This window comes from Malaclemys terrapin, chromosome 1, assembly GCF_027887155.1.
Source record: "Malaclemys terrapin pileata isolate rMalTer1 chromosome 1, rMalTer1.hap1, whole genome shotgun sequence".
Classification (NCBI taxonomy): Eukaryota; Metazoa; Chordata; order Testudines; family Emydidae; genus Malaclemys; species Malaclemys terrapin.
Window position 1 is genome coordinate 147567699 of NC_071505.1, and position 27583 is coordinate 147595281.

Genomic DNA, 27583 nt, shown 5'->3' on the forward strand with positions numbered 1-27583 from the left:
TCAATTACAACACAGACAACAATATATTTGAAAATGTAGAAAAACATCCAAAATATTTAATAAATTTCAATTGGTATTCTATTGTTTAACAGTGCAATTAAACATGCGACTAATCGCGATTCATTTTTTTTAGTTAATCACGTGAGTTAACTGCGATTAATCGACAGCCCTAATTTATTTGTTTTCATTATGCAAACACAGGAGGGTAGGAAATACTTTTTAATGCAACATTGAACTAACTTTTGCAACTTGCTGCTGCGGGATATTATTGAACCAATAGTTCAGCTAGATGAAAAAGGATTAAACCTTTAAAACAGGCCTGCAGTGACTTTATTGCTGTTGATCACTAACTGGGACCTTCCCCATCACATAACATTAGACTTATGTGCATTGTGAAAATTTCCCCATTCCTTGGAAGTATCTGGTAAAGGAATCTGTCTGAAACAGGACCGCATATCAGGTTAGCTGGATTATGGGTTCATTCAGCCATAGCACATCCTATATTTCTCATCCTTATAGCACCTCATTTCTGTTTAATGCATATTTTAAGATTTTTTTCCCCATAAACACATGGCCTGGGAGAGTGTGCAACAATGAAATGTCTCTCAACAAGAGTCAGTGTTAAAGTAGACACATTCCCTCTTATCCCAGCCCTCTCCAATCTTCTCCAAAGAAATCACTAGTGGCAGTGATGGATGTTCAAAGCACGCACATCTTCCTGTTAAGGAAGCATTGTTATGGCAAAGTAATCGTAATTATGGTGACAGGGGAGGGAGAACAGCCCTGACTCCCTAAAACGATTTCACAGTCTCATTTGCACTTGAAAAATAAATCTTGTTAGCTGCAAGGAAATGGATCATGAGAAATTCAGCAACTCAAAATATTTCGAAGGGATGAGAAGAATAAAAAATAAGCTCCACAAAAATCCCATCAGCCCTTTTTGTCATACAGGAAAAAGAGAGTAAGTGAGCTCAAGTGGACAACCAGCCCAGTGTGACTTCATTGCCAAAGTCCTTTACAAGTGTTAGTGGGGCTGGCAACTCTGGCCAATAGGGCAAACACTGCAGGGTAGTCTGAATGTGCTTGATGGCCCACTAGGGTCATGTGAACACTAGCTTTCTCCCTCTGGAGAACTAGCTTCAAATTCTACAGGCAGTAAGAGAAGAGGAGTCTGATTGTTCCTAGTCCCCCCACCATTATATCATGGAATCACCAGCCACTACTGCCCCCAAAAGCCAAGCTGAAGCCTCACTTCCTGTATAAGAATTCTCCAGTCTGTACTTTAGCTAAGCAACTCTGTCTCTTTTGTTCTGTGTTTGTACAACCACCTAGCACAATGTGGGCTTGGTCTACAGTTAGGATCTCTAGGCACTGCTGCAATAGCAGCACTGATAAAAACTCAACACATTCAGGAGATACGGATAACTGGCTAATTTAAATTACTAAACCAATGTGTGTTCTTTATCATATGGACCCCAATGTTTCCATACATCCCCTATGAACCAGGATTGGTTTTGACTCAGCAACCTAGAAATGAAAAGTTCGGTAATCCATTCAAATCTCCTGAGCCTGCTAGTCTCCCTCCATTGTGTTTCACTGTTTGGTATAGTTCCCTTCCCCACCTAGCTTACACTTTCCAGCACAAAGATGTTTGAAAAGCTTCATAAATGCCTGAATGTTTGCAGTGTTAGACATGATTCAGGTTAGAAAGAGCAGACTTAGTGTGTGAGATAACAAAAATACACTTGAAGAATAAGTCAGTTCATGACTTTATCTGAACCAGATTTCCCAGTCCTGCTCACAATTTTAGCTCACAATATAATTATCATCCCCACTTCTACAGCAACCAGTTGGGATACAAGATACTGAAGTGATGGATTCCAGGTAAAAAATAAACAAGAGCACCAAAGCAGCTCTTTCATTATTATACTTGACACACTCATCTCTTTTAGGGTTACCATATTTCAAGTTCCCAAATAGAGGACACTGTGTGGGGGGCGGAGGTGTGTGTGTGTGTGCTGGGACAGGAGAGGGTATCTGGGGCTGCTGGAGAGATGTTTGCATGCTGGGAGGGGGCAGTTGGGGGCTGCTGGAGGTGTGTGCACACTGAGATGGGAGGCAATATTTGGGGGACATGGAGGGGAGTATTTGGCAGGGCTGGAGGTGTGTGTGTGTGTGCTGGGAGGGTGTATTTGGGGGCTCCTGGAGGGGTGTGTGCACTGGGATGGGAGGAGGTACTTGGAGTGCTGGAAGGGATATTTGGGGGTACTGGAGGGGGCATTTGTGGCCTCACACTTGAGATGGAGGGCAGTGTTGCGCTCCTTGTCATGGTGGCAGGCGCAGGCCTGGGAAGCAGTGCCAGCCCATCAGTCAGGGTCTCCCTGTGGGCCTCTCCCTCTCCCCAGGGCAGGGAGCCAGGGCCTGGCCCTGCCAACCCTCCCGGCTAGGCTCTGAGGCCCTGCAGCAATAGGGATGCTAACTTTCTAATTGCTGAAAACTGGACACCCGGCCCTGCTTTCCCCTGAGGCTCCGCCCCCAGTCCCACCTCTTCCCCAAGACCCCACCCCCCTGCTCCCTCCTCTCTCCCATCACTCGCTCTCTCCTGTCTCGACACTCACCTGCCACCTGCAGAGCTGGGCTGGGAGGAGCTGATGTGGAGCCAGCCTGCCTCCCCAGTCGAGGCACATGGGGCTTGGGGGGTCAGTCTCCAGAGCGAGGGCTGGGGAAATCGGGGCACAGTGGGGTAGGCAGACGGGATTCTCCCCACCCCCTGGGTGGCGGTGGCACCGGTACCTACCTCTCTGCTGGAGAGGCTGGAGCTGGGTCCCAGAGCCAGCCGGCTCTCTCTGTAAAGAGTCAGCAGCGGAGCAGATACCAGCTCCTCCAGGCTCCAGCAGCAGTCGCTGCGCCTCCCGCCCCTGGTGGCGGAGGCCGGTTACTGTGGGTTCCCTTTTTGATTGGACTTTCTGGTCAAAAACCAGACACCTGGCGGCCCAGCCAAGAGGCGCTTGCAACTCCGCTTACCTGGCAGGCTGGGCTGTGGCAGATGGGATACAGCAGCTGGGGATGCAGGGGAGGGACCCACTGGAGCACAGAGACAGCTCTTTCTGAGCTGCAATGTGTGCTCCGCTTGAAAAATCCCAGATATTTCCTCTTATTTGAAAAATCCACCCGGACAAAGAGCAGACTACCAAAGAAATAGGTCATGTCCGGGAAAACCTAGCCATATGGTAACCCTGCTCTCTTTTCTGTTTGTAAGATGTGGCTTTTTTCTCATGCAGATGTAACAATTATGGAACAATATTTGATCAGCCTTAATTTGAAGGCTCAATCCACTCTGTTTCTGCAACAGATCTGGGCAAAGTTTCTTCCTGCTGATTTGTCCAGCTCTAGGGGCTGGTCTACACTAGGGGGTCTGATCGATCTAAGATACGCAACTTCAGCTACGCGAATAGCGTAGCTGAAGTCGAAGTATCTTAGATCGAATTACCTGGGGTCCACGCGGCGCGGGATCGACGGCCGCGGCTCCCCCGTCAACTGCGCTACTGCCGCTCGCTCTGGTGGAGTTCCGGAGTCGACAGAGAGCGCATTCGGGGATCGATACATTGCGTCTTAACGAGACGTGATATATCGATCCCGGATAAATCGATTGCTACCTGCCGATATGGCGGGTAGTGAAGACGTACCCTTGCTCTCCCCTGTATTCCAATCACAGTGTAGCTAAGTTAAAGTGCAGTGTCTATAACACATTGCAGTGGAGCTGAATCAGTTCACATGCAGCTGGATCAGCCCCCCCCCCCCCTCTTTGTCATTCCTGGCTGATTCATTAGGCTCAGACTATTCAAAGTGATGGAAATTATATTTAGGTCAGAAATGTATTCTAAATATAATGGGAGTTTCTAAAAGCATCTTATGCAGAGACTCACTGTCTGCTGCAGATATGACAGCATGTGAATCTGCAGAACCATGTTAATTACGGTCCTTACTACATTTTTATGGTACAAAAGGAGCTCCCAAAATCTGATTTTATTTTGTTAATTAGGTGCTCTCTAAATAAGAGAGCCACCTTCTGGCAGTTCTCATTAAGGAGCCCAAACAGGAAAAAGCCCAGATATCCCCAAGTAATGGGGCACGTGTTGAGGGGGGGCGGCGGGAGGACGACAATACAATAAATAGCAAAAACGATTGTTCTACAATGATGTTGGAGATGGAAATGTTTGGAGCCACTGATTGATACATGAACTGGACAGATGCTGGTTGTAAACCAATGTTAGGGATAGGGCATGAGTTTGGTGAGGTGCCGGTGATTCTAGGGGGTTCACCCACACCCATAAGGGGTTGTGTTACCATCTACTCTGCAATCCTGGGTGCTTCTGTGCTGTGCAGCTTTGGCTCAGTGCCCTGGCACTGGCAGCCTGCTCACAGCACAGTGGTCTCACCTTGGCTACAGCTTGCAGGGTGACACCAACAGCCCTTCCAGTCCTGAGCCTCCGCAAAGCCATCTCCCCTGCAGCGTCCTGTCCCTCTCATTGGCCCCTAACAGAAATTTAAGTTTGCCGCCTCCAAAGAGGCAGGGGAGACACCAACCTGATAGTTTGGCTGAGGATTCCACCCTTCAGTTTAATACACGGCACCAAGATGGTTTTGTAATAAACCAAGAATAAGTTTATTAACAAAGAACAGCGATTTAAATGATGAGTAATAGGACAGACAGGACGGTTACAAGTAAAACGAAACCAAACAGGGCTTGTAGTGACTAAAACTTTATTCTGTCAAGTAACCGCCTTTGTCTAAGCAGGTTTCTCACCTGTAGTCAGTTTCCAGCTTCTCCTGGGCCAAGTTGAGCCACTTTTCGTGACCTCCAAGAGTGCTGCTCCTTTATGTCCCACAGGTAATGGATATCCCAAAGTCTTTCAGCTCTTTCTTATATCCTCAACAGACAGCTTTTTTCTCAAAGTCAGGAAACCCTCCTGGGGGCTCAGCTTTCTGTATTCACCTGGGAGCCACTGCCATGTTAATTTTTCAGTGGAAATGGACTTCCTGTGATCCCTGATGCAAATGAATAGTCCACTGTTCTTAGCCATTTTTCAGTTGAGCTCAAGAGGTGTTGGCCATTCTCCATCCTCTGGAAAAAAATCTGTTTTTGATTCCTGGGTCTGTTTACAGACTCCCAAACATAATATCAGAGTAGCTATAAATTCACATACAGCATCGTTACTTACATTTCACGGTGATATTAATGGCTAGCATGTTGCTAATTTTCAAATGGTATTACAAAACACGGTTTAAATAAATACAATGACAAGTGTGTGAGGTGTATTGAGCTAGTCAAGTCAACTGAGTTGTACTGATAAATGCGAGGGGGCCTTTTGCCATCAGGCATTGGGGTGCACTTAGTGTCACAGTGGCCATTACACTGTGATCATGGACTCCTATTCCATAGGGCAATGGCCTTGTTTTGATGATCCTCTGAAGGCGAATGGAACCTGTCGGTTTCCAGAAGGCTCTGAGGGAACATATTATGTACTTGGCAGACCACTCTATTGGTGACCCAGTTGAACTTTTTAATGGCCTAACATTGTCCTGTTCCAGAAACTGAGCTCGGCAGAGCAGAGCCGCTGTTCCTCCTTAGGTACAATACTATGGGGAGGTGGCAAGAGTAGCTGGAAATCGACTACAGGTGAGAAACCTGCTTAGACAAAGATGGTAACTTGATGGAATTAAGTTTTAGTCACTACACGACCTGGGAGCTAGACCACTCCTCCTCTTACTGTTTGCCTGAGGTCTCCTTCACACTGGTATCCTGTTGAGTTTGCAGCTGGGTTACAGATCTGGGTGGGGTGCTATGGTTCTGTTGCTCCTGCTCTTCTATTTCTTTGGGTGAGGTGTCCAGACATGACTGAATATGTTATAAGCAAATGTGGGTTAAGATGCCTCGAGACTCTTGGCTGTTAATGCCTAGAATAGATTAATACTCCCGAGCCTGCTATGTGTGAATCACAGCCACTGTCATTGTGGCCAGGACTCCTGATGGGGTCTGAAAACGTCAATCCTGAACAGGCTGAAGAGGCTCTTTGCCGAGCAGTGTGATATACTCGCTCCCTTTTAGGGACTGAGCCCATCGCAACCCCTGACTCCATTCATTTGGGTTGCAGCAGACTGGAAATCTAGCAGAGAGCTGCTACATAGCCACCCAGAGCCTACCTCATATGGTCCCATCCCACGAACCTGTTTTATGAAGCATTTTCATCATAGAATAGCTCAGTGCCTCATTGCTCAAGTTCAGCTGCACCCCCATTCCCAACTGTAAACTTTCCATTTCATTGATGAAAGCAGCCTGGTTTATGCTTCATCTGTTCCCTGTTACTTCCTGCTCCCCAATGGGCTTCAACAGGAGAGAAACGAGAGCTAAGCTTTCTGCTTTTCCCCCACTAAGCCTTGTCAAACTTCTCAGCAGCCAGCCAGGAGCCCCAGGGCATCATGAAGTCAAGGCTCTTAGATCTTTCAGGGCGGGGCTAATTCTATTTTTCTACCCTTCCTCCAGGGGATCTCCAACTCCCCTGCTGCTCTGCTAGTGCCAGTCTGCTTAATCTGAGTCTGTTTGAAGAAGGCAGCAACAGGGAAAAGAAAAGTTGGAAGGACAGACATGTTGTTTCCAGGCAGCTGCTTCTTGGGATCGATGTGAAAAATCAAATCAAACCCTCCTCTAGTCTCAAGTTATGGTACATCCCCTCCAAATAGCCAGCCAGCCTGGCAATTAGCCTGTCTGAGGAGGTAAATTCATTTTAAGTAAGGAAGGCTGCACACTTCATTGTGAAGGAAGCAATGCTCTCTCAGTCAGTGATAGCTGGCACCTGCATTTCTTACTGGCTTTGGGATGTTATATATAGTACAACAAATGACAGAGACACATGGCTGAGACAGATTTCAGGTGCTCAGGTACTAAAGTGCCTGGACTACATAAATAAGCTTCTTTTTTTCTTCTCATTGTAGGCAGAGGTGCAATCCCGTGGCCTGGCGTTTACTAAGCAGACAAACTGCAGATGATGCTGAAGTCAGGAACAGAAACCTAGTGCCGTGGAGTTACAAGAGACTGTTGTGCAGGCTAGTCTTGTAGCTAGATCACAGGAGACACAGTCATTTGATTTTAATTACCAGAGGCAGTGTGGTCCAGTTGTTAGATTGGGCCTCCATCAGAACTCATGGGCTCAATTCCCGGCTTCACCATTGATTTGCTTTGTGATTTCCAATCTTGCACTTGGCAGTGCTTCACTTTCAGCAATTGCCACAGTGACAGTTCTCTGGGATAGTGTGTGTGCACAGTCCCTCTTCACAGAGTACATTTGAAAAGTGCCATTGGCCTTCACTGCTCCTGTTCGAAGGAACATTTATCACAACAGGACAATAACTGTGCATTGCTGTCCTTTCACAAGAGTCCTGAACTGGCTGGGATAAACTGGCCAGTAGATCCTGGGAGTCAGCAGCTGTTAGGGGACAGTACACCTGCTCCCATACCTACCTTTAGTCTCCCAGCAGAGTGGCATCTCAGTAAATTGCCACTGATGGACCAGAAATGCCAGGAGTGCCCTATAAACATTTGGATGGATTCCTGATGGTAGGTATATTATTAAGTTTGGGAATCTTGTTGAATGACATAATATAAAGATCATACATGGATAAAGCCCAGTTTTCCTACCCTAACTATAAGCCACAGTAAAATGTGTTACACACAGCCGATTCCTTTATAATCTCTCATACGCTAGTTGCTTGATGTAACAATGGGTAACACGGTTCCTTTGCTAAAGCTTTAACAAACCTAAGATCTGATCCTGCAAATACTAAAGCAAAGTAGAAACTACTAGTGTTTGCAAGTTTGGTTCCACAGTTTCTAGCCAATGGGCCCTTGTATCTACTCCCTTATAATGTGTCACCTTGTATTCAGCTTCCTGAAATCTGTAAAGCTCCTTTCCCTCAGCTGACCACTATTTGGCATGATTTAGCGTCTCTGTGGTTTGATAGCCACACTTATCGTGTCTCATACACACTTCCATGCCATATTAGCCATTTTAAATTGGCAGCAAGACAACTTTAGGACAGCCAGCATTTCAGCAATATTCACTTCCTCAGCGAAGAAGGAAAAAGAATGGGAGTGCTAACCATAAGATCCCTCTGACACAGGAACCAATTATGGCTCCCAACTACAAAAAACTCCATGGAAAATGGTGCAAAGGATTCTGAGATGTATCCAAGGAAGAACCAGTGAGGACACTGAAGGTGGGGTTATGGTTTGAAAGCAGCTGGAAGCCTTTCAAATAGCATATTAAACATATAAGAAGCCTTAGAAGAAGCAAACAATCCCAGCTGAGCAAGTAATAAATAGATTGAAAAGACAACCTAGGACAGAAGCATCATTTTATTCATTTATTTTAAAAATGACAAATTTAACATACTATTTTTAAAAAAGGGTAAAATATCAAGATGCTGAAAATAAAACTACAAAGGAGGCATCACAGGGCTAGTCAGTATAAAATACCTTTACAGTTTAAATGCTCGGCAAAGCTGTACCAATTCGTGTAAATCAAACAGCACTTGATACAGCCTCTAAACACAAAATCCTTTTATCACTTTGTTTCACCATAGCACTGGATAAGAAAACACAACGATTAAAAAAAAGTAACACTTTTAAATGGAAAGGTAACATTACAAATACGATATTGCTATAGGCACTGGTAAAAATGGTTTTCTTTGAACAAATAGTGCAGTGCCATGCTAAATATCAGTACTGAGAACTCTGCATAATTCCTTTTCAAATTATACAAACCTTTCGGTGTTCGTGAAATTAAAAGTAGCTGTGCTGGTTCCCTGGTACTGCCTGGCTGACAGCCCAATCTATTGTGAGGGGACAGGCAGTAACAGTACACTGCACTGAAGGTATTCTCTGGGTAGCTCAGAGAACTCTACCAGTGCAGTTCCTTCAGTGGGTTTCATTACACTGAAAACGAGCCAAGACTTTCAAATTTGGGTGCTTCAAGTTACATCTGACCTTGAGGTGCTGAGCACCCACAGCTTCCATTGAAACCAACAGGCACTATGAGCACGCTCAGCACCTTTGAGAATCAAGTTATTTGTTAGATGCTTATCCTGAAATCTCATATTTGAAAATTCTGACAGATGGGTGTGGAGGGTGGGGCATGTGGAAGAGGGGAACAGGCAAGGACAGGCCTGTCTTTTCACAGAGGACTGAAGTCCCTGATCGCTGAAAACGGAGATTGAAAACCAGATAGTCTTTCAAATGAGCATCACCCAGAGATCTGTATTCTCCTTTCCAGAGCTCGTCTCCCATTTTGCTCCCCATCAGAAAGCAGCCTCCCATTTACATCCTCAGTTACAATGAACACCATCAGCTGTCCACTCCAGGGCTCCTAACCGTGTTGGAAAAGAATCTCAAACACAACTTGGGCAAAATACATGGTTGAATCTAAGCAACATAGTTCAGTCTGAGCAAGCCTGGGCTACAAACCCTATTGAGAGGTTTAGCTAGAGACCTGTAGGAAGACCAAGGAGGATATGGAGCAAGTATGGTATCTGCTCACATGGTTGTTTAGAAATAAAAATCCCTGCGCACTGCAGTCATCTGCAATGGGTTAGCAACAACCTCATTGTGCCCGGTACTACAGCCCAACCCTGCTCAGGCACCATGTCCACACGCAACTGCATCTACAGCCTGTCTCGGCATCCAACACACAGACCCTCAGTGTCACTTGCACTCTCCTGTTCTGTAACACTGAGGAGCAAGGCCTGATTAGACCACAGAGCACCCAAGTCCTCCACGAGGAGGGAGCTGGACTGCGTCAGAATCTGTTTCCTGGCCTTCTATAAAAAGAATAAACCTCAGGCGAAAGGAGGCTGTTGGGCTAAAGCAGCAGCAAGTGAGGGCCACCCTGAAGTGGAGCTTCACCTTGCAAGCTTTCTGTCCTGATTAAAAAATATCCACATGCTCCACCACCCACCTTTGCTCCCTCCCCTTTTGGCACACCCAGTTAGCTTTAGTCCCCCACCCCCCATTGTGTGGGATGCCCAAGATCAGCAGTTCCTTTAGTCAGGGAGCAGTTCTAAGCCCCAAGCCCCTGCATGACAGACTGTAGGGAAGGGAGAGATGCAGTTCAGTCTTTTGTTTCACTAGGGAGTCTCCTGTTAAAATTCACCTTTAAAAGCTGTTGTGGCGGGAAAGGGTTAATCAAACATATCCTCAAACATACGCTGCCCCATGGCTATATAAAGCTCCTTCTCCTCGGGGGTCATTTGGGCCACCAGCTCAGGCCGCTGGCTCACTTGACTGTAAGAGAACGGACGTCCGGCCACCATGACAGTGGGGTCCTCTGCCACCACTTCAAATTCCTCCTCATCCTCTTCATCCTCAAGGCCATAGAGTGTAGCTGTGGCAGCAGGCAGGCGGGGTGGGGATTCCTCCTCTGATTCACTGGTATCGCTCTCAGAGTCGCTGGCATTGCCGCTGGCTAAAGGAGCAGCCCCCCCCACACCAGCTGCAGAGACAGAGGGGGTTTTCTTCTCGTGGATAAGCAGGGCACGCATCACCTCCTCGTTATCGTCCAGAGTCACGCGGCCCTCCCCACGTTCCTGAAACGCATCCATATCTTGACCACCTGCAAGAAAGCATAAAGGAATGGTAGGCAAGTCATCATACCGATACATCATGCTGGCCATTAAGGAGGGAGCATGATGTGCCGGTTAGGGCAGCCTGCAACTGGGGGTCAGAACTCCTTAGTTCTAGTCCCAGCTCTGTCACTGACCGTATGGCCTGGAGCAAGCTGTTTCCCTTCTCCACTGCTTCTTCCCTGCCCATCTTAAAGTTGAGAGAGTTATACTCACCCAGCAGACCTCAGAGCAGGGTGAGGCTTAACGTGTGCTAATTGGTGACAGACTATGTGAAAGGTCTATAGTCATAGTGGTTCCCAACCCATGGGGCACAATGGGGGACACCCCACTTGCAAGAGAACGGCAAGTTGTTCTGTATCAGAGAATGCAGCAAGAACAGGTCAATTCCAACCCTACCAATCATCTCTTGCTCACCTCTGATCGACCCATAATGCCAGTCTCCATCATCTGCTCGCTCATTTTCAAACAAGCCCCTTTGTGCTGTCTCCCAGGCTGCCTCACATGCTTGGGAGCAGCAGCGCCCCAGAAACACCCACAAAGCCACCTCATTATCCACCTTCAGATCCCCTCTCAAAACTCTCCTTGCTGTGATGCCTACAAAAACTTGACAACAGTTAGGCTGCTGGTGTGCTGAGGCCGCTCCCTACCTACTATGCTGATGACTTGTACTCCCTTCTGTCTGTAGCCATCTGCTGTCTCTTGTCTTATATTTAGGTTGTAAGCTCCCTGGGGCAGGGACTGCCATGTTGTTCTGTGCTTGTACAGAGCCTAGCACACTAGGGCCCTGGTGCCACCATAATATAAATAAAGGTATTTGGAAGAGGACACTAAGAGTGGTATCAGAAGAGTAAGGCAGCCAAGCAGGAACCTTTTGGACCGCAAAACAAAAATGCAGGTCATTTAAGGAGGTTCAATAATTACCTGGCTCTTGGTTTTACCTTCCCCAGCAGCACTCAGTGTGGTGCATCATTTCCTTATTTCAGGTTGAACCTCTCTAATCTGGCACTCCCTGATCTGGCAACATCCGTGGTTCGACATAGGCACCAGCTCCGTGGATGCTCTGGGGCTGGAGCACCATGGGGGAAAATTAGTGGGTGCGGAGTATCCACGGGCGTCAAACTCCCCTCTTTGCCCCTCTTGTGCACTGGCGGCCCTGCGCTTACCAACTCCTTCTCCTCCCTCCCAGCACTTCTGGAGCACCGTGAATAGCTGATTCGTGGCCTTCAAGCTCCGTGAGGGAGGAGGAAGACTTGGGGTTGGCGGCTGGGACCAGGGGCCAGCATCGGAGCCCCCGGGCAGGGGGCCGGAACCCCAGGTGGCAGCGGGGCCCCGGGCGGGGGATCACGCTGGGCGCAAAGCCTGGGGGTGCTGCAGCACCCCCCACACCCCTACTTCCTGCGCCTATGGAGACCGCTGGTACTCTGCATTGACCTCCCATGGTTCAGCAAATTCTCTGGTTCGGCACCAGTTGGGTCCCGAGGGTGCCAGACTAGAGAGGTTCAACCTGTAGTGTTTTTCCCCTCCTTACATTTAACTCTCAATACAGATGGTCCCAGGAATGTTCTGACTTCTCCACTTTGGGATATGCACTCAAAGAAGGTGGAGAGCCATCCTTCTAGGAAGGCAAGTGATTTGTCATCAGCAACCGGGCCCTCCCTCTTCTCATTCTGATTTAGACCCTCAGAACAGGTTTACTGTGTAAACACTTAACATTCTGCCTCAATATGAAGGATAACCATTTTTGTCCAGATTGTGGGGCCACAGGAAAGCTCACTAGAAAGTAATTTGCAGGCTCTGAAGCTGGGCTTCCAAATACCAATGCTGCGTGGCTAATGATGCCATTGTTTAGAAAGCCAGCTGCCCCGGAAAGGATTCAGACAAAGAACGTCAATTATAAGAAGTCTCAGTGCAAGGAAGATGGCTATGGCAGGGCAGACACCTAGACCCAGAGATATCTGGCAAGCCACTTCCCCAATCACATCTTTGCACAGAGAGCAGTAGTGTGTTAAAGGAGGTGCCATGGCAGGCAGCGCAAAGGATCCTGGAATGTATCCGAGTGCCAAAGGCATAGTTACAAACCAATGAGCAAGAAGAAAGGTCCCGTTAGGGGAATGAGGAACAGGTGGGCAGAAACTCCATTTTTGGAGAACAGTATCTCAGGACTGGTCTGTTAGTGAGTGAGCCCTGTGGTCCCAGTACTACTCTGGCAGTACTTCTTTTAACATAGTACACCCTACGGGGCCATAAACTATTCCCATCTTGGCTCTACGGAAACTTTTTGATCACTGAGTAGAGAAAAGCAGGGGCAGTTTCCTTTGAGAGTCTTTTTAGGTTAATAAATATAAATGTTTAGCTTCTGGCCTTCAATTAAGATAAAATATGAACATATAAACAAGAAAGAGTGTCTTGGAACCTTGAAATTGCACCTGTCATGCAGGAAGAGAAAGTTCATTACAGGAACTTGGTATTATCAATAAAATTAATCCTGCATGGGAGGTGGCATCTTAAAGCCCCTTGACTGCATATGCAACGCAACATTCAAAAGGTGTATAAAAGGGCTGCTATTTTTCAAGCCAATTTCCTCTTTGTAGCCTGGGCTCTCTTTCAATCTGGGACTTGTTCCCTAGCTTTACTTCACTTGTAAGGGATTATAGTGCCCCAGGTGAGAGACGGACAAGACAGACACATACACGCATCGCAGTAGCGTCTTCTGTACTGAGAAAGGGCTGCATTTCTGTTAAGTAATATTTGCTGTACAATCACTGGAAGAGTATGATAGTGTTTGAGTACGCAGGGTGTCTACAGTTCAAGGATTCAGAAATAGAATTCTATTAAAAAGAAGTCTTTCTGAGCTTTTCTGCGTAAAACTCTTATCAGATTTTTATGTTTGGTGAGAGCATTGTGAGTCCACCCAACACTAATAAACCTGCAGGCAGACTGAAAAAATGTAGAATAAGAATGGATTTTAAGAGCCTTATGTAAAAATAAGGGATAAAAACTAGGACAGATTCCCTATGGCAAACTTTTTCTACTTCACCGAAAGACTCCGCATGTGAATGATCACTTGAGTTGAGCTGACTGGATTCCACCCTCACACGTTAATGCCACTTGCTCTCCCTTTCCTGAAGAGATGGAGCCTTGACCTTTAGTCCAGTTTCATCTATCCAGGTTCCAATACCGTGCCCAGCACCATAACTCCCACTTGTCCCGTAAGTTTCCTTAAAAATGAAACAGAAGGGTGTGTTTCATCTTTCCCCATAGAGAGGAGCAAACTGATGAAGTTTTTGGTCATTCCCAGGAGCTAAGACTAGGTTGGAACTCAGTCCCACAAGAGAGAAAAGTCTGTCTTCTCCACTGATGCATCCTTCAACTGTTTGACTGTTTCCTGGTTTTATGGAATGCTGTTGTCAAAAGGTGGTTCACTGTCATGATAAGAGAGGGGGTGGGTCTCAGAAACTTAAGGCCAGCCTGGTGGGCTTTGAGTATCAAGACAATCTTGAACTAGACCAGTGGTTCTCAAACTGTGGGTTGGGACCCCAAAGTGGGTCATGACCCAGTTTTAATGGGGTCACCAGGGCTGGCTTAGACTTGCTGGGGCCCAGGTCCAAAGCTCAAGCCTCACCACCCAGGGCCAAAGCCCCACCGCCCAGGGTCAAAGCCAAAGCCTGAGGGCTTTGGGTTTGGCACCCACCGGGGCAGATGAGCTTGGGTGGGCTCAGGCTTCAGTGTCCCCCTTCTGGAGTCATGTAGTAATTTTTGTTGTCATAAGGGAGATGCGGTGAAGCTTGAGAACCCCTGAACTAGATTATTCAGTGTGGAGCTAGGGCAAAGATCAGAGCACTAGAGAAATATGTTCGAGATGAGCTGCTGCATCCTGTACCAGAGGGAGCTTTTCCGGGCTGTGTGGTTTCATTCCAACGTATAATGAATTACAATAATGAAGCCACGAGGTCACAAGTCTGATTGGGGAAACAAGGGGGGAACGACGGAGGGACGATAACCTTCTAGGCTGCTGAAAATGGGTGAAGGTATTTTTTTGCAACCAACACCACTGAGGAGTGCAGGTAGAACACGTACATTCTTCAGAGTTGGTGTTGACAGGCTTTGTTAGTAGGAGTCCCAGATGTTCCTGGCACATTTTTGCCTAGTATGAAAGATAGAAGTCAGATTCACAGGTGGTGGCCCTGATTGCTGTTCGTGTTTCTACGACTTGGCAAACAGGCCAAATCCTTGGAAGGAGGGGATTGTGTCTGCAGTTTCATGCTCAGCTTAATGTTTCTAGTATCCCAAGAAGTCATTCTAGAGCAGGGGTCGGCATCGTTTGGCACGCGGCTCGCCAGGGTAAACACCCTGGCGGGCCGGGCCAGTTTATTTACCTGCTGATGCGGCAGGTTCGGACGATCGCGGCCCCCACTCGCCGCGGTTCACCGTCCTGGGCCAATGGGGGCGGCAAGGGATGTGCTGGCCGCGGCTTCCTGCCGCCCCCATTGACCCGCGTCAGCAGGTAAATAAACTGGCCCGGCCCGCCAGGATGCTTGCCCGGCCCGCCAGGATGCTTACCCTGGCGAGCCGCATGCCAAACATTGCCGACCCCTGCTCTAGAGACAAGAGATCTTCTTTGTGATAAAACACGATAGTCCCTCTCAGTGAGAAGTGCTATACTCTAGGAGGTTAACCAGCAGTAGTCCAAGTTTACTGAATGATTTACAGCCCAGAAGGGTTCTATGAATCATGACCTTGTGAAAATTCTTTGTGCTGTACTTTAGCATCTAATGATTTCTGCCGATGCCCAAGTTTTCTTCCTTCCATCTTTTTCTGTCACACGTCATCCAAGAACCATGGAAATCTGTGTGGGTGGTGTGGTGGCAGAAGGCACTCTGGTGCCAGACTGTGGATAGCAACATTCAGGGTGTGGTTTTAGTTAATACGCTTTCTATAGGGTAAACAAAGTAATGTCCAAGAGAATAAAAGGGAGCGCACCCTAAAAGCCATCAGTTAATAAGGCAGAAACACACTGCCTGACCATAATCACCTCAAGCTCTGGTTTTGTCAGATATCTGCCTGAACAGGGTTAGCCCACCATCCGCACCTCCATTCTCCTAAAAAAATCTCCTGCTGTTCTGTTCCACTCCTGGGGGTTACTTTGCAGGAAAAGGAAGATTTTAGTGTTTTGGATTTAATTAAAACAGAAGCATCAGAGAGATTCAATACTTCACTTTTTACCATGTCCTATATGTCAGAAACTAGCACACTGCAGTAAGATTTTAGTAGCTCTATACAGGCAGAACTAGAATGAGATTCTCTTCAGATTTTTTTTTTTTTTTTAAGTCTCTGCTGGTAGCCTCTCTCATTGCATTTTGTCCTTCTTTGTGCTCGGTTTTTTGTTTCTGAAAATAAACACTTTGCTTTTTGGATCTTGGTTACATTTCGCCATCTTCTGAGACACTGCCTGTTTCATTTGGTGTTGCTCACACAGCTCAAATGGTTGTATATTTCAATTGAATCACCCTGTTAAAAATCTAAAATGGTCTCCATTTATTACTTTTTTGTTTTGGGCTTTGAATAAGCTTTTCAAAGCAGGGACTGTCTGCTACTGTGTTTGCACAATGCCCAGCACAACGGGCCCACCATCTTGACTGTGGTCTTTTGGGGATATGACAAACAACAATAAAAGCACAAACTAACGAAAAAGACTGTTGATGGCTGATAGTCATAGGAGGAAGCAATAACGAGCAACCCACTATGGGGACTGATTCTCCTAATGTACTCACTCCTCCTCTTCCCCACACTCTCAAGATGCGGTTCTGATACATTGTTCTCCGCATACAATAGTTATCTTGAAAATCAACAAATAACCAGTTACAGAAGGGGAGAGGGGATACGTGAACATGGCATATCCACTAGTAGCCAATCTGGTGAGCCTTATGCTCAGCACACATACAATTTGAGTTTCATTTTCCATCCATGCCCAATTGGTAACAAGCTTTCCTGAAGAAGCTGAAAAATCTTTCATCCAAAACCAAACAAGTCATAATGGGCCAGAACATCTGTCTTTGATGCTCCCGGAAAAGCTAACAAACAATTAATATTTTAGTAACACAATCACACCACTGTGGGCAACTCAGCTTTACTGACATGGGTTTCAATGCTGTGCCTAGTAAATCTTGTTCTCTTACACCTGCCTGGCTTTACATGACAGATGAAAGATATAACAGCATAGCTTGTTAGTGTTAAGATGCCGGGAGCAGCAGCTGTACATAGAAAGGGGCAAAAATGTTCTCCCCTCTCTAAGAATTATGCAGCACTTCTCCCCTTTTAGCTTTTCTTACCATCTTTGATTTCATCCGGGTCATAAGCCCCTTGCACTGTGCTTTCCCGCAGCCAAATCGGCCTCTCTCTGGTTGGCTTCCCTTCGTTTGTTGACCGATTAAGGTCCTCCTGGTCTTCCATGCTGATGACGACATTCTGGGTGTACAAGTCCTCGTATGATGGCCCTTTTGTTGTCCATGCTTCCCGATGGTATCCACCTGCTAGGCCAGCTGCCCCTGCAGCAGCAGCAGCAGCAGCACGTTCTTTGCTATGTAGAAGTCAAAGGGATAAAAAAAATATACCATTCAGAATTAGTCCTTTTCTGTATAACAGACGTTTCCTGTTGTGATTTCCAAAAAGAGCCCAGGGAATTTAGCCACAGACCTCCTATTAAAATTAATGATCTCCCATGATATGCTTGGAGAATCTCAATCCCCATTTCTTAACCATGTTGCCAAGAATTTCTAGACCAACTCTTTGATTGAGAAATATAGGGATCAAAATACTAGACAAGCTCAACTATACACTGTGATATGCAGGAGAGACATTAGAAGGCAAGGAGGTTGTTAAGCTCTATGAATATAATTACGCAGGAATAACAGCCAACCTGGTAATATGCCTGACTACTCTGAAATGAAAGTCACATTGATACATAACATGGCCCTTGCCAGTAGCTAGCTGGAAAAGTATTTATTTGCTGTTACACCATAGTTTTGTATTAAATAAATTAAAACACCAAGTGGGTTGACCGGATTGGAGTTTCATAATGCTCAGATGTGGGGATTCTTATTCATAGTGCTTATGAGCGATTAGACAAATTCACCTCAGAAAACTAAGTTTAAATCCCAGCTCTGATCACAAGTGATAGTGAACTTGCAAGAACTACCTGGTGAAGTTCTATGGCCTGTGTTATACAAGAGGTCAGACTAGATTATTTTAGTCAGGGGCTTAGAAGGGACGGGGGGTTTACAGGTCAGCAATAGAGTGGGGCAATGACTGAGATTTGGTGGAGGCTGTTGTCCTAACCCTGAGTAACAGAGGGTGGGGGTGGGCGGCTGAAAGTCAGTATTGATGGTTACTGGGCAGAACTGGGTGAGTGCCCAGGGCTGGACTAGCAAGGGGCTGCTCATCAGAATTTAGCACCAGCTTATTTTCTCAGTTGATCCATAGCCAAATCATTGTCATCCAGCTTCCTTTCTGGGCCAGGAAAATGCACTACTTGGATCTGAATAAAGAGAACATAGAGCTGAATGTCCTCTGCCACTGATGGCAATGAGCCCAAATTACCGTCGCTATCTGGTCTTGTGCTCTTACATGCATAGTGAGCAGGAAAGGCCACAGAAAGAATCTTCCCATTTTCCACTTGAGGGAAACCCAGGGTGAATGAACTGCTAGGCTAAAGTCGCTCAAAGGAATCAACAGATTCAATGGAGAATGCACCCATCCACCCTTAGTAGATCTTGCAAGCATTCTGAACACTTTATACAGTAAATGACATCAAAGGCTGTTGACAGATAATAAATATGCATGGGCACCACCCTCCCTTTGTATAGGACATGCTCAACCAAGCATGCTAATGCTGTCTCTGTACCATCCCCGTGGTTGAATCTATACTGATAGAAGATCCAGGTGAACCTAGAGGTGTTCTTCCATGATCTTCTCAATAAGATTCCCCAAAGAGGGAAAGTTTGAGAGAGGGTGGTAATTGGGGAGGTCACTGATATCAAATGTTTGTTTATTAAGCAAGTGTTTACCCACCGCTTGTATTCTATTTTGATGTCTAAAGGTTGGTCCTGGGAAATTACATACACATGCCATCATTTTACTTGCTCTGGAAGAAAATAATTGTGCACTCAAATCTCTGCCAGGAGCAAGAAATATTTAACCTTTCAACAGCCAGGTAGGTGTTCCAGGAACTACTAACCATACACACACAATATTTTTGTATCTTTACATCGTATACAACATACACACATTCACAGAATCAATGACTTGTGTTTCTTTCCTAGAGTCAGCCTGATCAGGGAAAAAACAACTTGAATTTCTGAGCAAGCGGGAGAGACTATTTTATGCATGCAGATCACGTATGCAACTTAAGGAATCACACAGAGATCTTCTCTCAATTTGTATTACTTCAAATACTGGTACTTTTCAGTTTACAAAGAAAGGCATGTGTTCTGTGAAAAGCACCATTCTCCTTCCCCCACAATAAAAATCAGCAACCATAGAGCTTCCCTGACAATTTTATGTAATCCACTTTCCTACAATACACAATGCAAAAAAGCCTCCCTCACCAGGACTGCAGCAGTGACATTTAAGTGTTCAGCAGGGTCAGGGATTGCCTTGTCAATTCAAAGCCTCCTTTCCCCTATGAAGTTCCATTTAGTTGTGATATACTTATCCTAGTGATGTCAAGGACAATTTTTTAAAGTAACAATTCTTAAATAAAAGATACCTATCCCTGTAAACTAGATTAAACCATCTCCTGCAATGTGATTAATTTACAAGGAGTAATGAGTAATTTAACTCCTTGGTATGCCCCAGGATAACCAAAGCCAAGAGGGTTTATGTCTACAATTTTACCCCGTTAAGGTCAATGACTAAGTAAATGGCTCCATTTTCTTCCTTGTTTGTAAAACAGTATCATCAATTATGCTGTTAGCAGCAATGATGCAGCCCCTTGAGACCATGGGAGTGGGGATTTACCTGCCGCTATAAAGAAGCGGTGCCTTTTTGTTCAGTGTCCCTGCTATGGAGAAGTGAATTAAACACCACTGAACAGAGACAGAGGACCAGATGATCAGCTGCACCAGGGCAGCGCTTGGAACAGAGCTGAAGAGAGGGAGCAACTCCTATAACAAACTTTCCATCTCCCTTGATTCTAGGGCTGCTTTGTCCCCTGACTCACGCTAGGGATGCCCTGAACTTGCCTGGCGGCAACAGCTCCTGGGAGCTATAGTGAAGCTGGGGATCGGGGATTAGGCAGTAGTGTGGCTGGCTACGCTGTCGGTGGGTAACCTTACATAGAAAGTCCCCCAGCATAACTGATTAAACTGGCTTTAAGGTTGCACAAAGCATCTTCAGCAGGGCTAGGATATGGCTAAAAGAAACCAATGAGCAGAGCTCAGATTATAAGTATTTAAATCAAACACAAGTTTTGCATCTCAACTGTTTGTAGAAAGTGAAGAAAAGACAAACATAGAGAAACTGAGGCTCTAGAGTCCAACAGATGTGTATGGTAATTTAAGTACATATCTGCTATTTGCATTAATGAAAATTAGGTAACTCTCTCATGCTATTGTTTTTAACAGCCTCCACTAAAAGGTATATGGACTCACGGTCTTCGGTAGTGTAATCGCAAAAGGTAGGTCCTTCAGGAAATCTAGGATGTTACATGACACAAAGTGCTGGTATTTTAAACAAGAAAAAGTGGAGGGGAGATTAAATGCAACCCATCTGGAAAGCCACTGGGGCTGGTTTATGAAAAGCAGGCTCTTATTATGATACTTGCATGGGACAAATTCATGCTTAGTAGAGGATTTACAAAATATCACTTAAGTCTGTCTAGAAAAATCTAAGTAAATGATTTGACCACTCTTGCAATGGAGATGCATGACTGTTAGACAATTTCCAGTGTAGACAGTGAGTGCTAAAGCTCTCCAGAAGACACACAGAGGTATTTTCTCCTGTGTGAACAGGAAAGGCAGGACATTCAGAAGATTTTTTCTTCAGTAGCATCAAATGTCAGTTTTACCAATGATTCCAGTATCTCAAGACTCTGTAAAATGGAGTAAATAAATAACCCAGAGAGAGAGAGAGAGGTGTGTGTGTGTGTGTGTGTGTGTGTGTGTGTGTGTGTGTGTGTGTGTGTGTGTGTGTGTGTAAGAGATGGGGGAAAGAGGATATTCTTTTTTTAAATTTCACTGTAGCACTTTTATGCAATTAGCTGCTTTGAATTAGTAAGGGTTAATAAATAATTGAATCACTCTACGTGCTGAAGCTAGTTGTGTTCAAGTAACCATTTAAGAAGCTGCCTATTTATTTTGTAAGTCTGTGCACAGAGTAATTAATCATTTACAGTGGGGTTTTTTTTAAGTATTTAAGAGCCACGTAAATGGGTGCTGCTGTTATTTAACCATTATTCATGGGACAGCACCAGGCATTTGCTGTGTTAATTTTCGAGTCACAGAGATGAAGTAGCCATGCGGAGGCTTGAAAAAGGCCTGTTTCTCTCATTTGAGGTGGTTATCCCAAATATGTTAGTCAAACTACAGAAAAAGACGGTTACTCACCGTTGTAACTGTTGTTCTTCGAGATGTGTTGCTCATATCCATTCCATTAGGTGTGCGCGTGCCGCGTGCACGATCGTCGGAAGATTTTCTACCCTAGCAACACCGGCGGGTCGGCTGTGGAGCCCCCTAGAGTGGCGCCTTCATGGCGCTGAATATATACCCCAGCCGACCCGGCACCCCCTCAGTTCCTTCTTGCCGGCTACTCCGACAGTGGGGACGGGGGGCGGGTTTGGAATGGATATGAGCAACACATCTCGAAGAACAACAGTTACAACGGTGAGTAATCGTCTTTTCTTCTTCGAGTGCTTGCTCATATCCATTCCATTAGGTGACTCCCAAGCCCAACTTAGGTGGTGGGGTCGGAGTGAGACATTGCTGTGTGCAAAACCGCTGATCCGAAAGCAGCATCGTCTCTGGACTGCTGCACTAGTGCATAGTGAGCTGTAAATGTGTGGACTGATGACCAAACCGCCGCTCTACAAATGTCCTGGATCGGAACATGTGCCAGGAAAGCAGTCGAGGAAGCTTGGGCCCTCGTGGAGTGAGCGGTGAGGTGCGGTGCTGAGACACCTGCCAGGTCATAGCAAGTCCGGATGCAAGACGTAATCCAGGAGGATAGGCGTTGTGAGGAGACCGGTGAGCCTTTCATTCGGTCGGCCACTGCAACGAAGAGTTGCGTCGTCTTTCTAAAGTGCTTTGTGCGGTCAATATAGAAGGCCAGGGCCCTGCGTACGTCCAGGGAATGCAAACGTTGATCCTGGCGAGTGGCATGTGGTTTAGGATGAAAGACCGGGAGAAATATATCCTGGTTGATATGAAATGGAGAAACCACCTTAAGGAGAAAGGCAGGATGTGGACGAAGCTGCACTTTATCCTTATGAAAAACTGTGTAAGGGGGCTCAGATGTAAGCGCCCTGAGTTCAGAAACGCGCCTTGCTGAGGTGATGGCTACGAGGAAGGCTGTCTTCCAGGATAGGTATAGAAGTGAACAGGTGGCCAGTGGCTCGAACGGAGGACCTGTGAGTTTGGAGAGAACCAGATTGAGATCCCACGTCGGGACGGGATGACGCTGTTGTGGGTACGTCCGGTCTAGGCCCTTGAGGAATCTAACGACCATCGGGTTAGAGAATACCGAGGACGCGAGTTCCCCTGGGTGAAAGGCCGATATAGCGGCCAGGTGAACTCTAATTGAAGATATCGCCAACCCCTGTTGTTTTAGGGAGAGGAGATATTCCAAAATGAGAGGAATGGGTGCCTGCAACGGGGACGTGGCTCGTTGTTCGCACCAACAGGAGAACCGCTTCCACTTGGCCAGGTACGTGGTCCGTGTTGAGGGCTTCCTACTGCTCAGCAGAATCTGTTGGACAGAGTGCGAGCATTGCTGCTCTGCCTGGGTGAACCATGGAGCAGCCACGCCGTGAGGTGGAGTGATTGCAGGTCGGGGTGACGCAACCGGCCGTGGTCCTGAGAGATGAGATCCGGACATAATGGAAGCGGGATCGGTGTCTGAACCGAGAGTTCCAACAGTGTGGAGTACCAATGTTGTCTCGGCCACGCTGGAGCGATCAGAATTACCTGTGCCTGGTCTCTGCGCAATTTGAGCAGTACCTTGTGGACCAGAGGAAACGGAGGGAATGCATAAAACAGGTGGTCTTTCCAGGGAAGGAGAAACGCATCCGAGAGGGAGCCCTGAGCTCGACCTTGTAGGGAGCAGAACACATGGCACTTCCTGTTGTCTCGAGATGCAAACAGGTCTATCTGGGGAAACCCCCACCTCTGGAAGATGGAATGTATGATGTCCGGACGGATAGACCACTCGTGCGTCTGGAAGGACCTGCTGAGTCGGTCCGCTAGAGTGTTCTGGACTCCAGGGAGGAACGATGCCGTGAGATGGATTGAGTGGGCGATGCAGAAGTCCCACAGGCGAATGGCCTCTTGGCATAGAATTGACGAACGTGCTCCTCCTTGCTTGTTGATGTAAAACATGGCCGTGGTGTTGTCGATGAGAACTAACACACAACGGCCACGTAGTTGATTGAGAAATGTCTGGCACGCCAGGCGCACCGCCATCAGCTCCCGAACATTGATGTGCAGGGCTAACTGGGGTGCAGTCCACAGGCCCTGGGTATGGTGTTCGTTGAGATGGGCGCCCCAACCCAGAGATGACGCGTCTGTGACCAGGTGCAGAGAGGGTTGTGGGGCGTGAAATGGCATCCCTTCGCAGACCACATTGCGATCTAGCCACCAGGTGAGGGAGGCCAGGACCGAGTTCGGGACCGTGACCACCATGTTCAGGCTGTCTCGATGTGGACGGTATATTGATGACACCCAGGTTTGAAGTGGGCGAAGCCGAAGTCTGGCCTGCCTGGTTACGTACGTGCAGGAAGCCATGTGACCCAGCAGGGTAAGGCACGACCTCACCGTGGTAGTTGGGAAGGCCTTAAGCCCTTGAATGAGGTTCGTGATGGTGCCAAAGCGGTTGTCTGGCAGGATGGCTTGCGCACGCCCGGAGTCTAGAACTGCGCCGATGAATTCTATTCTCTGGGTAGGTTCTAGAGTGGATTTGTCCTTGTTGAGTAGGATGCCCAACTCGTTGAATATGTGCACTATTCTGTGGACGTGAGCTTGAACTTGCTCCTTGGTGCGACCGCGCACCAGCCAGTCGTCTAGGTACGGGAACACCTGTATTCCTTGCCGACGAAGGTACGCTGCCACGACAGCCATACATTTCGTGAACACTCTTGGGGCCGAGGATAGGCCGAAGGGAAGGACTGTAAATTGGTAGTGCACCGTGTTTACCACGAATCGCAGGAAGCGTCTGTGAGGTGGGTAAATTGCAATATGAAAGTATGCGTCTTTCATGTCGAGGGCGGCGAACCAGTCTCCAGGATCGAGGGAAGGGATAATGGCCCCCAAAGAGACCATGCGGAACTTCAACTTTACTACGAATTTGTTGAGTCCGCGCAAGTCCAAGATGGGCCGCAGACCTCCCTTGGACTTGGGGATCAGGAAGTAACGGGAATAAAATCCCCTGCCCCTTAACTCTATCGGAACCTCCTCTATGGCCCCCATGGCAAGGAGCGTAGAAACCTCCTGTGTAAGAAGTTGCTCGTGAGAAGGGTCCCTGAAGAGGGACGGGGAAGGGGGGTGGGAGGGGAGGATAGAGGAAAACTGGATAGCGTATCCCCTCTCCACCGTGCGGAGGACCCAACGGTCCGAAGTTATAAGGGACCAAGCACGGTGGAAGTGGGAGAGGCGATCCCGAAAGGAGGGAGCTGGATCCTGGGGGATGACTGGGGCGCCGTCCTCGACCGCACCTTCAAAAGTTCTGTCTAGGACCTGAAGGTGGTCTTGGTGGCCCCTGGTTCTGACCGGGTTGAGGGCCAACCCATCTTCTCCTACCACCTCGCCCTCGCCTTCTGGCAGGGTCCTGTCTCTGACGAGGTGGAGGGGGGTAAAAACGTTGAGGCTGGGGCCTAAATGGTCTGCGCTGGGGACCCGCAACATGCATCCCCAAGGAGCGCATGATTGTCCTGGAGTCCTTGAGGCTCTGCAATCGAGAGTCCGTCTTCTCCGAGAACAACCCCTGTCCTTCAAAGGGCAGATCCTGTAGGGTCTGCTGTAATTCAGGGGGTAAACCCGAAACTTGGAGCCAGGAGGTCCTGCGCATAGCGATACCTGCGGCCAGGGTTCTCGCGGCCGAGTCCGCTATGTCCAGGGAGGCCTGTAAGGAGGTCCGAGCCACCTTCTTACCCTCCTCAACCAAGGCCCCAAACTCTTCCCTGGACTCTTGGGGAACCAATTCCTTGAACTTCCCCATAGAGTTCCAGGAATTAAAGTTGTAGCGGCTCAGGAGCGCCTGCTGGTTAGCCGCTCTAAGTTGCAGCCCTCCAGCTGAATAAACTTTACGGCCAAACAAATCGAGTCGCTTAGCCTCCTTTGATTTGGGCGCTGCAGCTTGTTGACCGTGGCGCTCCCTTGCATTCACTGATGACACCACCAGTGAACACGGCTGGGGATGGGTATACAAGTACTCGTAGTCTTTGGAAGGGACAAAGTACTTTCTTTCCACCCCTCTCACTGTAGGTGGGATAGAGGCAGGGGTTTGCCATATCGTAGTTGCGTTCGCCTGGATCGTGCGGATCAGGGGCAACGCCACTCTTGATGGGACATCCGCCGCGAGGATATTTACAATGGGGTCCTGCACCTCCACTATCTCCTCCGTCTGTAGGTCCATGTTACGGGCCATCCTACGTAACAGGTCCTGATGAGCCCGAAGATCTATCGGGGGTGGACCTGTGCACGACGTGCCCGCCACTGCCTCATCCGGAGAGGAAGAGGAGGATGCCTCTGGTGGTAAGGGATCCAGGGGAGGATCCTGGTCTCCCTGTTCCTGGGTCGGAGCATCACCTGTCCTTGGGTCCGGGACGTCAGGTGGTGCGGATACAGAGGCCTCCATGCCCCCTGGAGGAGGGCGAGAGATGGTGGACTCTGGTGCCCTTGTATCAGAGTGACCCGAGCGAGAGGTTGTTGGAGCCCCTTGCGCCTGGTGGTATGCCCACGGGGTCCAGAACGACCAGTGAGATGGGCCCTGGTCAGGGTCCTCTGCTCCCTCTTGCCAATGGCCTAAATCTTGCTCCCCGGCTTGCCCCTGAGGGGGGTATGCCGATCTTGGCAGGTCCTCAGAGGAGCGAGACACCGATCTCGATGGCCATGGCGGTGCCGACTGCGCCGAGACGAATCCCGTGGGATACGGTGCCGTCTGGTGCCGATCTAGAGATGTTCCATCTCTACGCGGTGCCGGCGATCGGTGCCGAGATCGCGATCGGTGCCGATGGCCTCGCCGGTGCCGGGAGTCGGACCTGGATCGAGACGATGACCTAGAGTAGGCCCGGTGCCGGGAGCGGCCTCTCGAAGTCGAACGTCGATCGTACCGGTGCCGAGAGCTACGTCTCGACGTTGATCGGTGCCGACGATCATAACAGTGCCGAGATGTAGAGCGGTGCCGCGATGATCTTGGCCGCGAGTACGACCGGTGCCGAGGTGATATCCGGCGCCGGGACTGCGAGCGGCGAGGGGACCTGCTTCGGGACCTGGATCGGTGCCGTGGTTCCAGCCCTTGCGATGGAGGGCGCATCAAGGCAGGTTTTCCCCTAGATTGGACCGGGCGAGTCAACGGTGCCGACGGTGCCGGTGGTTGTGGCGGTGCCGGCTCCGTGAGAGCGATCAAGTCTCTTGCCGTCGCGAAAGTCTCCGGTGTCGATGGGAGGCACTGTATCACCGCCGGTCTCGGTGGTGACTCTGTCTGCACCGGACTCAACGGCCTTGGAGCCGGAGTCGACGGTGCTGGAGGCACCTGTTTTCGGTGCTCCACAGGTGGACGCGGCTCTACCCCCGGCACCGGGGGAGCCGGCGTCTTCGGCACTGAGGTCCCCGCCTTATGGGATTTTTTATGTCCCGGGGATGATGAACGGCGCCGAGGCACTTGTTGTGAGTGCGGTGCCGATGAGGTCCGGTGCCGTGGAGGCTTGTCTGCCGTGGTCGGCATGGTCGGTGCCGCTGGGGCACTGCGCACCGAGGTGCTAGGTACCGGGGCCTGGCGCGCCGATGGAGCGTCCGGGCTAAGTGCTGCCTCCATAAGGAGTTGCCGGAGTCGAAAGTCCCGCTCCTTCTTGGTCCTCGGTTTGAAGGCCTTACAGATCTTGCACTTATCTGTTTGATGGGACTCTCCCAGGCACTTCAGACACGAGTCGTGCGGGTCGCTCGTTGGCATAGGCTTAGCGCAGGAGGCGCACTGCTTGAAGCCGGGAGCCTTGGGCATGAGCCCGACCACGCGGCCGGGGAAAAAGGGGGGAGACAACCCCCTTAATCCCCCTTTTTTTAACTATATAACAACTATAAACAAGTGAATAACCAGCTATATAACTATAAACAACTAGAACTACAACTATAACTGTGAATAACTGGATAAGCTAGGGAGAGTGGAGAACAGCTACGCCGTGCTCCACAGTTCCAACGACCGTCAGGGGCGGTAAGAAGGAACTGAGGGGGCGCCGGGTCGGCTGGGGTATATATTCAGCGCCATGAAGGCGCCACTCTAGGGGGCTCCACAGCCGACCCGCCAGTGTTGCTAGGGTAGAAAATCTTCCGACGATCGTGCACGCGGCGCGCGCACACCTAATGGAATGGATATGAGCAAGCACTCGAAGAAGAACTGGTTTTAAAGCAAAGTCTAATGATTAAGCCATAGGGTTAGGAATAAAGGCACCAAAAATTCTACTCCTGTATCTGACAGTTTGGTCTTG

The 27583-nt window shown here is 48.3% G+C and overlaps 1 protein-coding gene across 1 annotated transcript in view; it reads right to left on the reverse strand.

Moving 5' to 3' along the window:
• Positions 1–8395: 8395 nt before the first annotated feature.
• The window catches only part of GTF2E1 (general transcription factor IIE subunit 1), a 92688-nt gene continuing 73500 nt past the window's right edge, over positions 8396–27583 (reverse strand). The window contains exons 4-5 of the mRNA XM_054042961.1: positions 17007–17254; positions 8396–10664 (exon numbers count right to left, since the gene is read on the reverse strand). Of these exons, the coding sequence (XP_053898936.1) occupies positions 10234–10664; positions 17007–17254 (679 nt within the window). The 3' untranslated portion in view covers positions 8396–10233. The remainder of the gene's footprint in view (positions 10665–17006; positions 17255–27583) is intronic.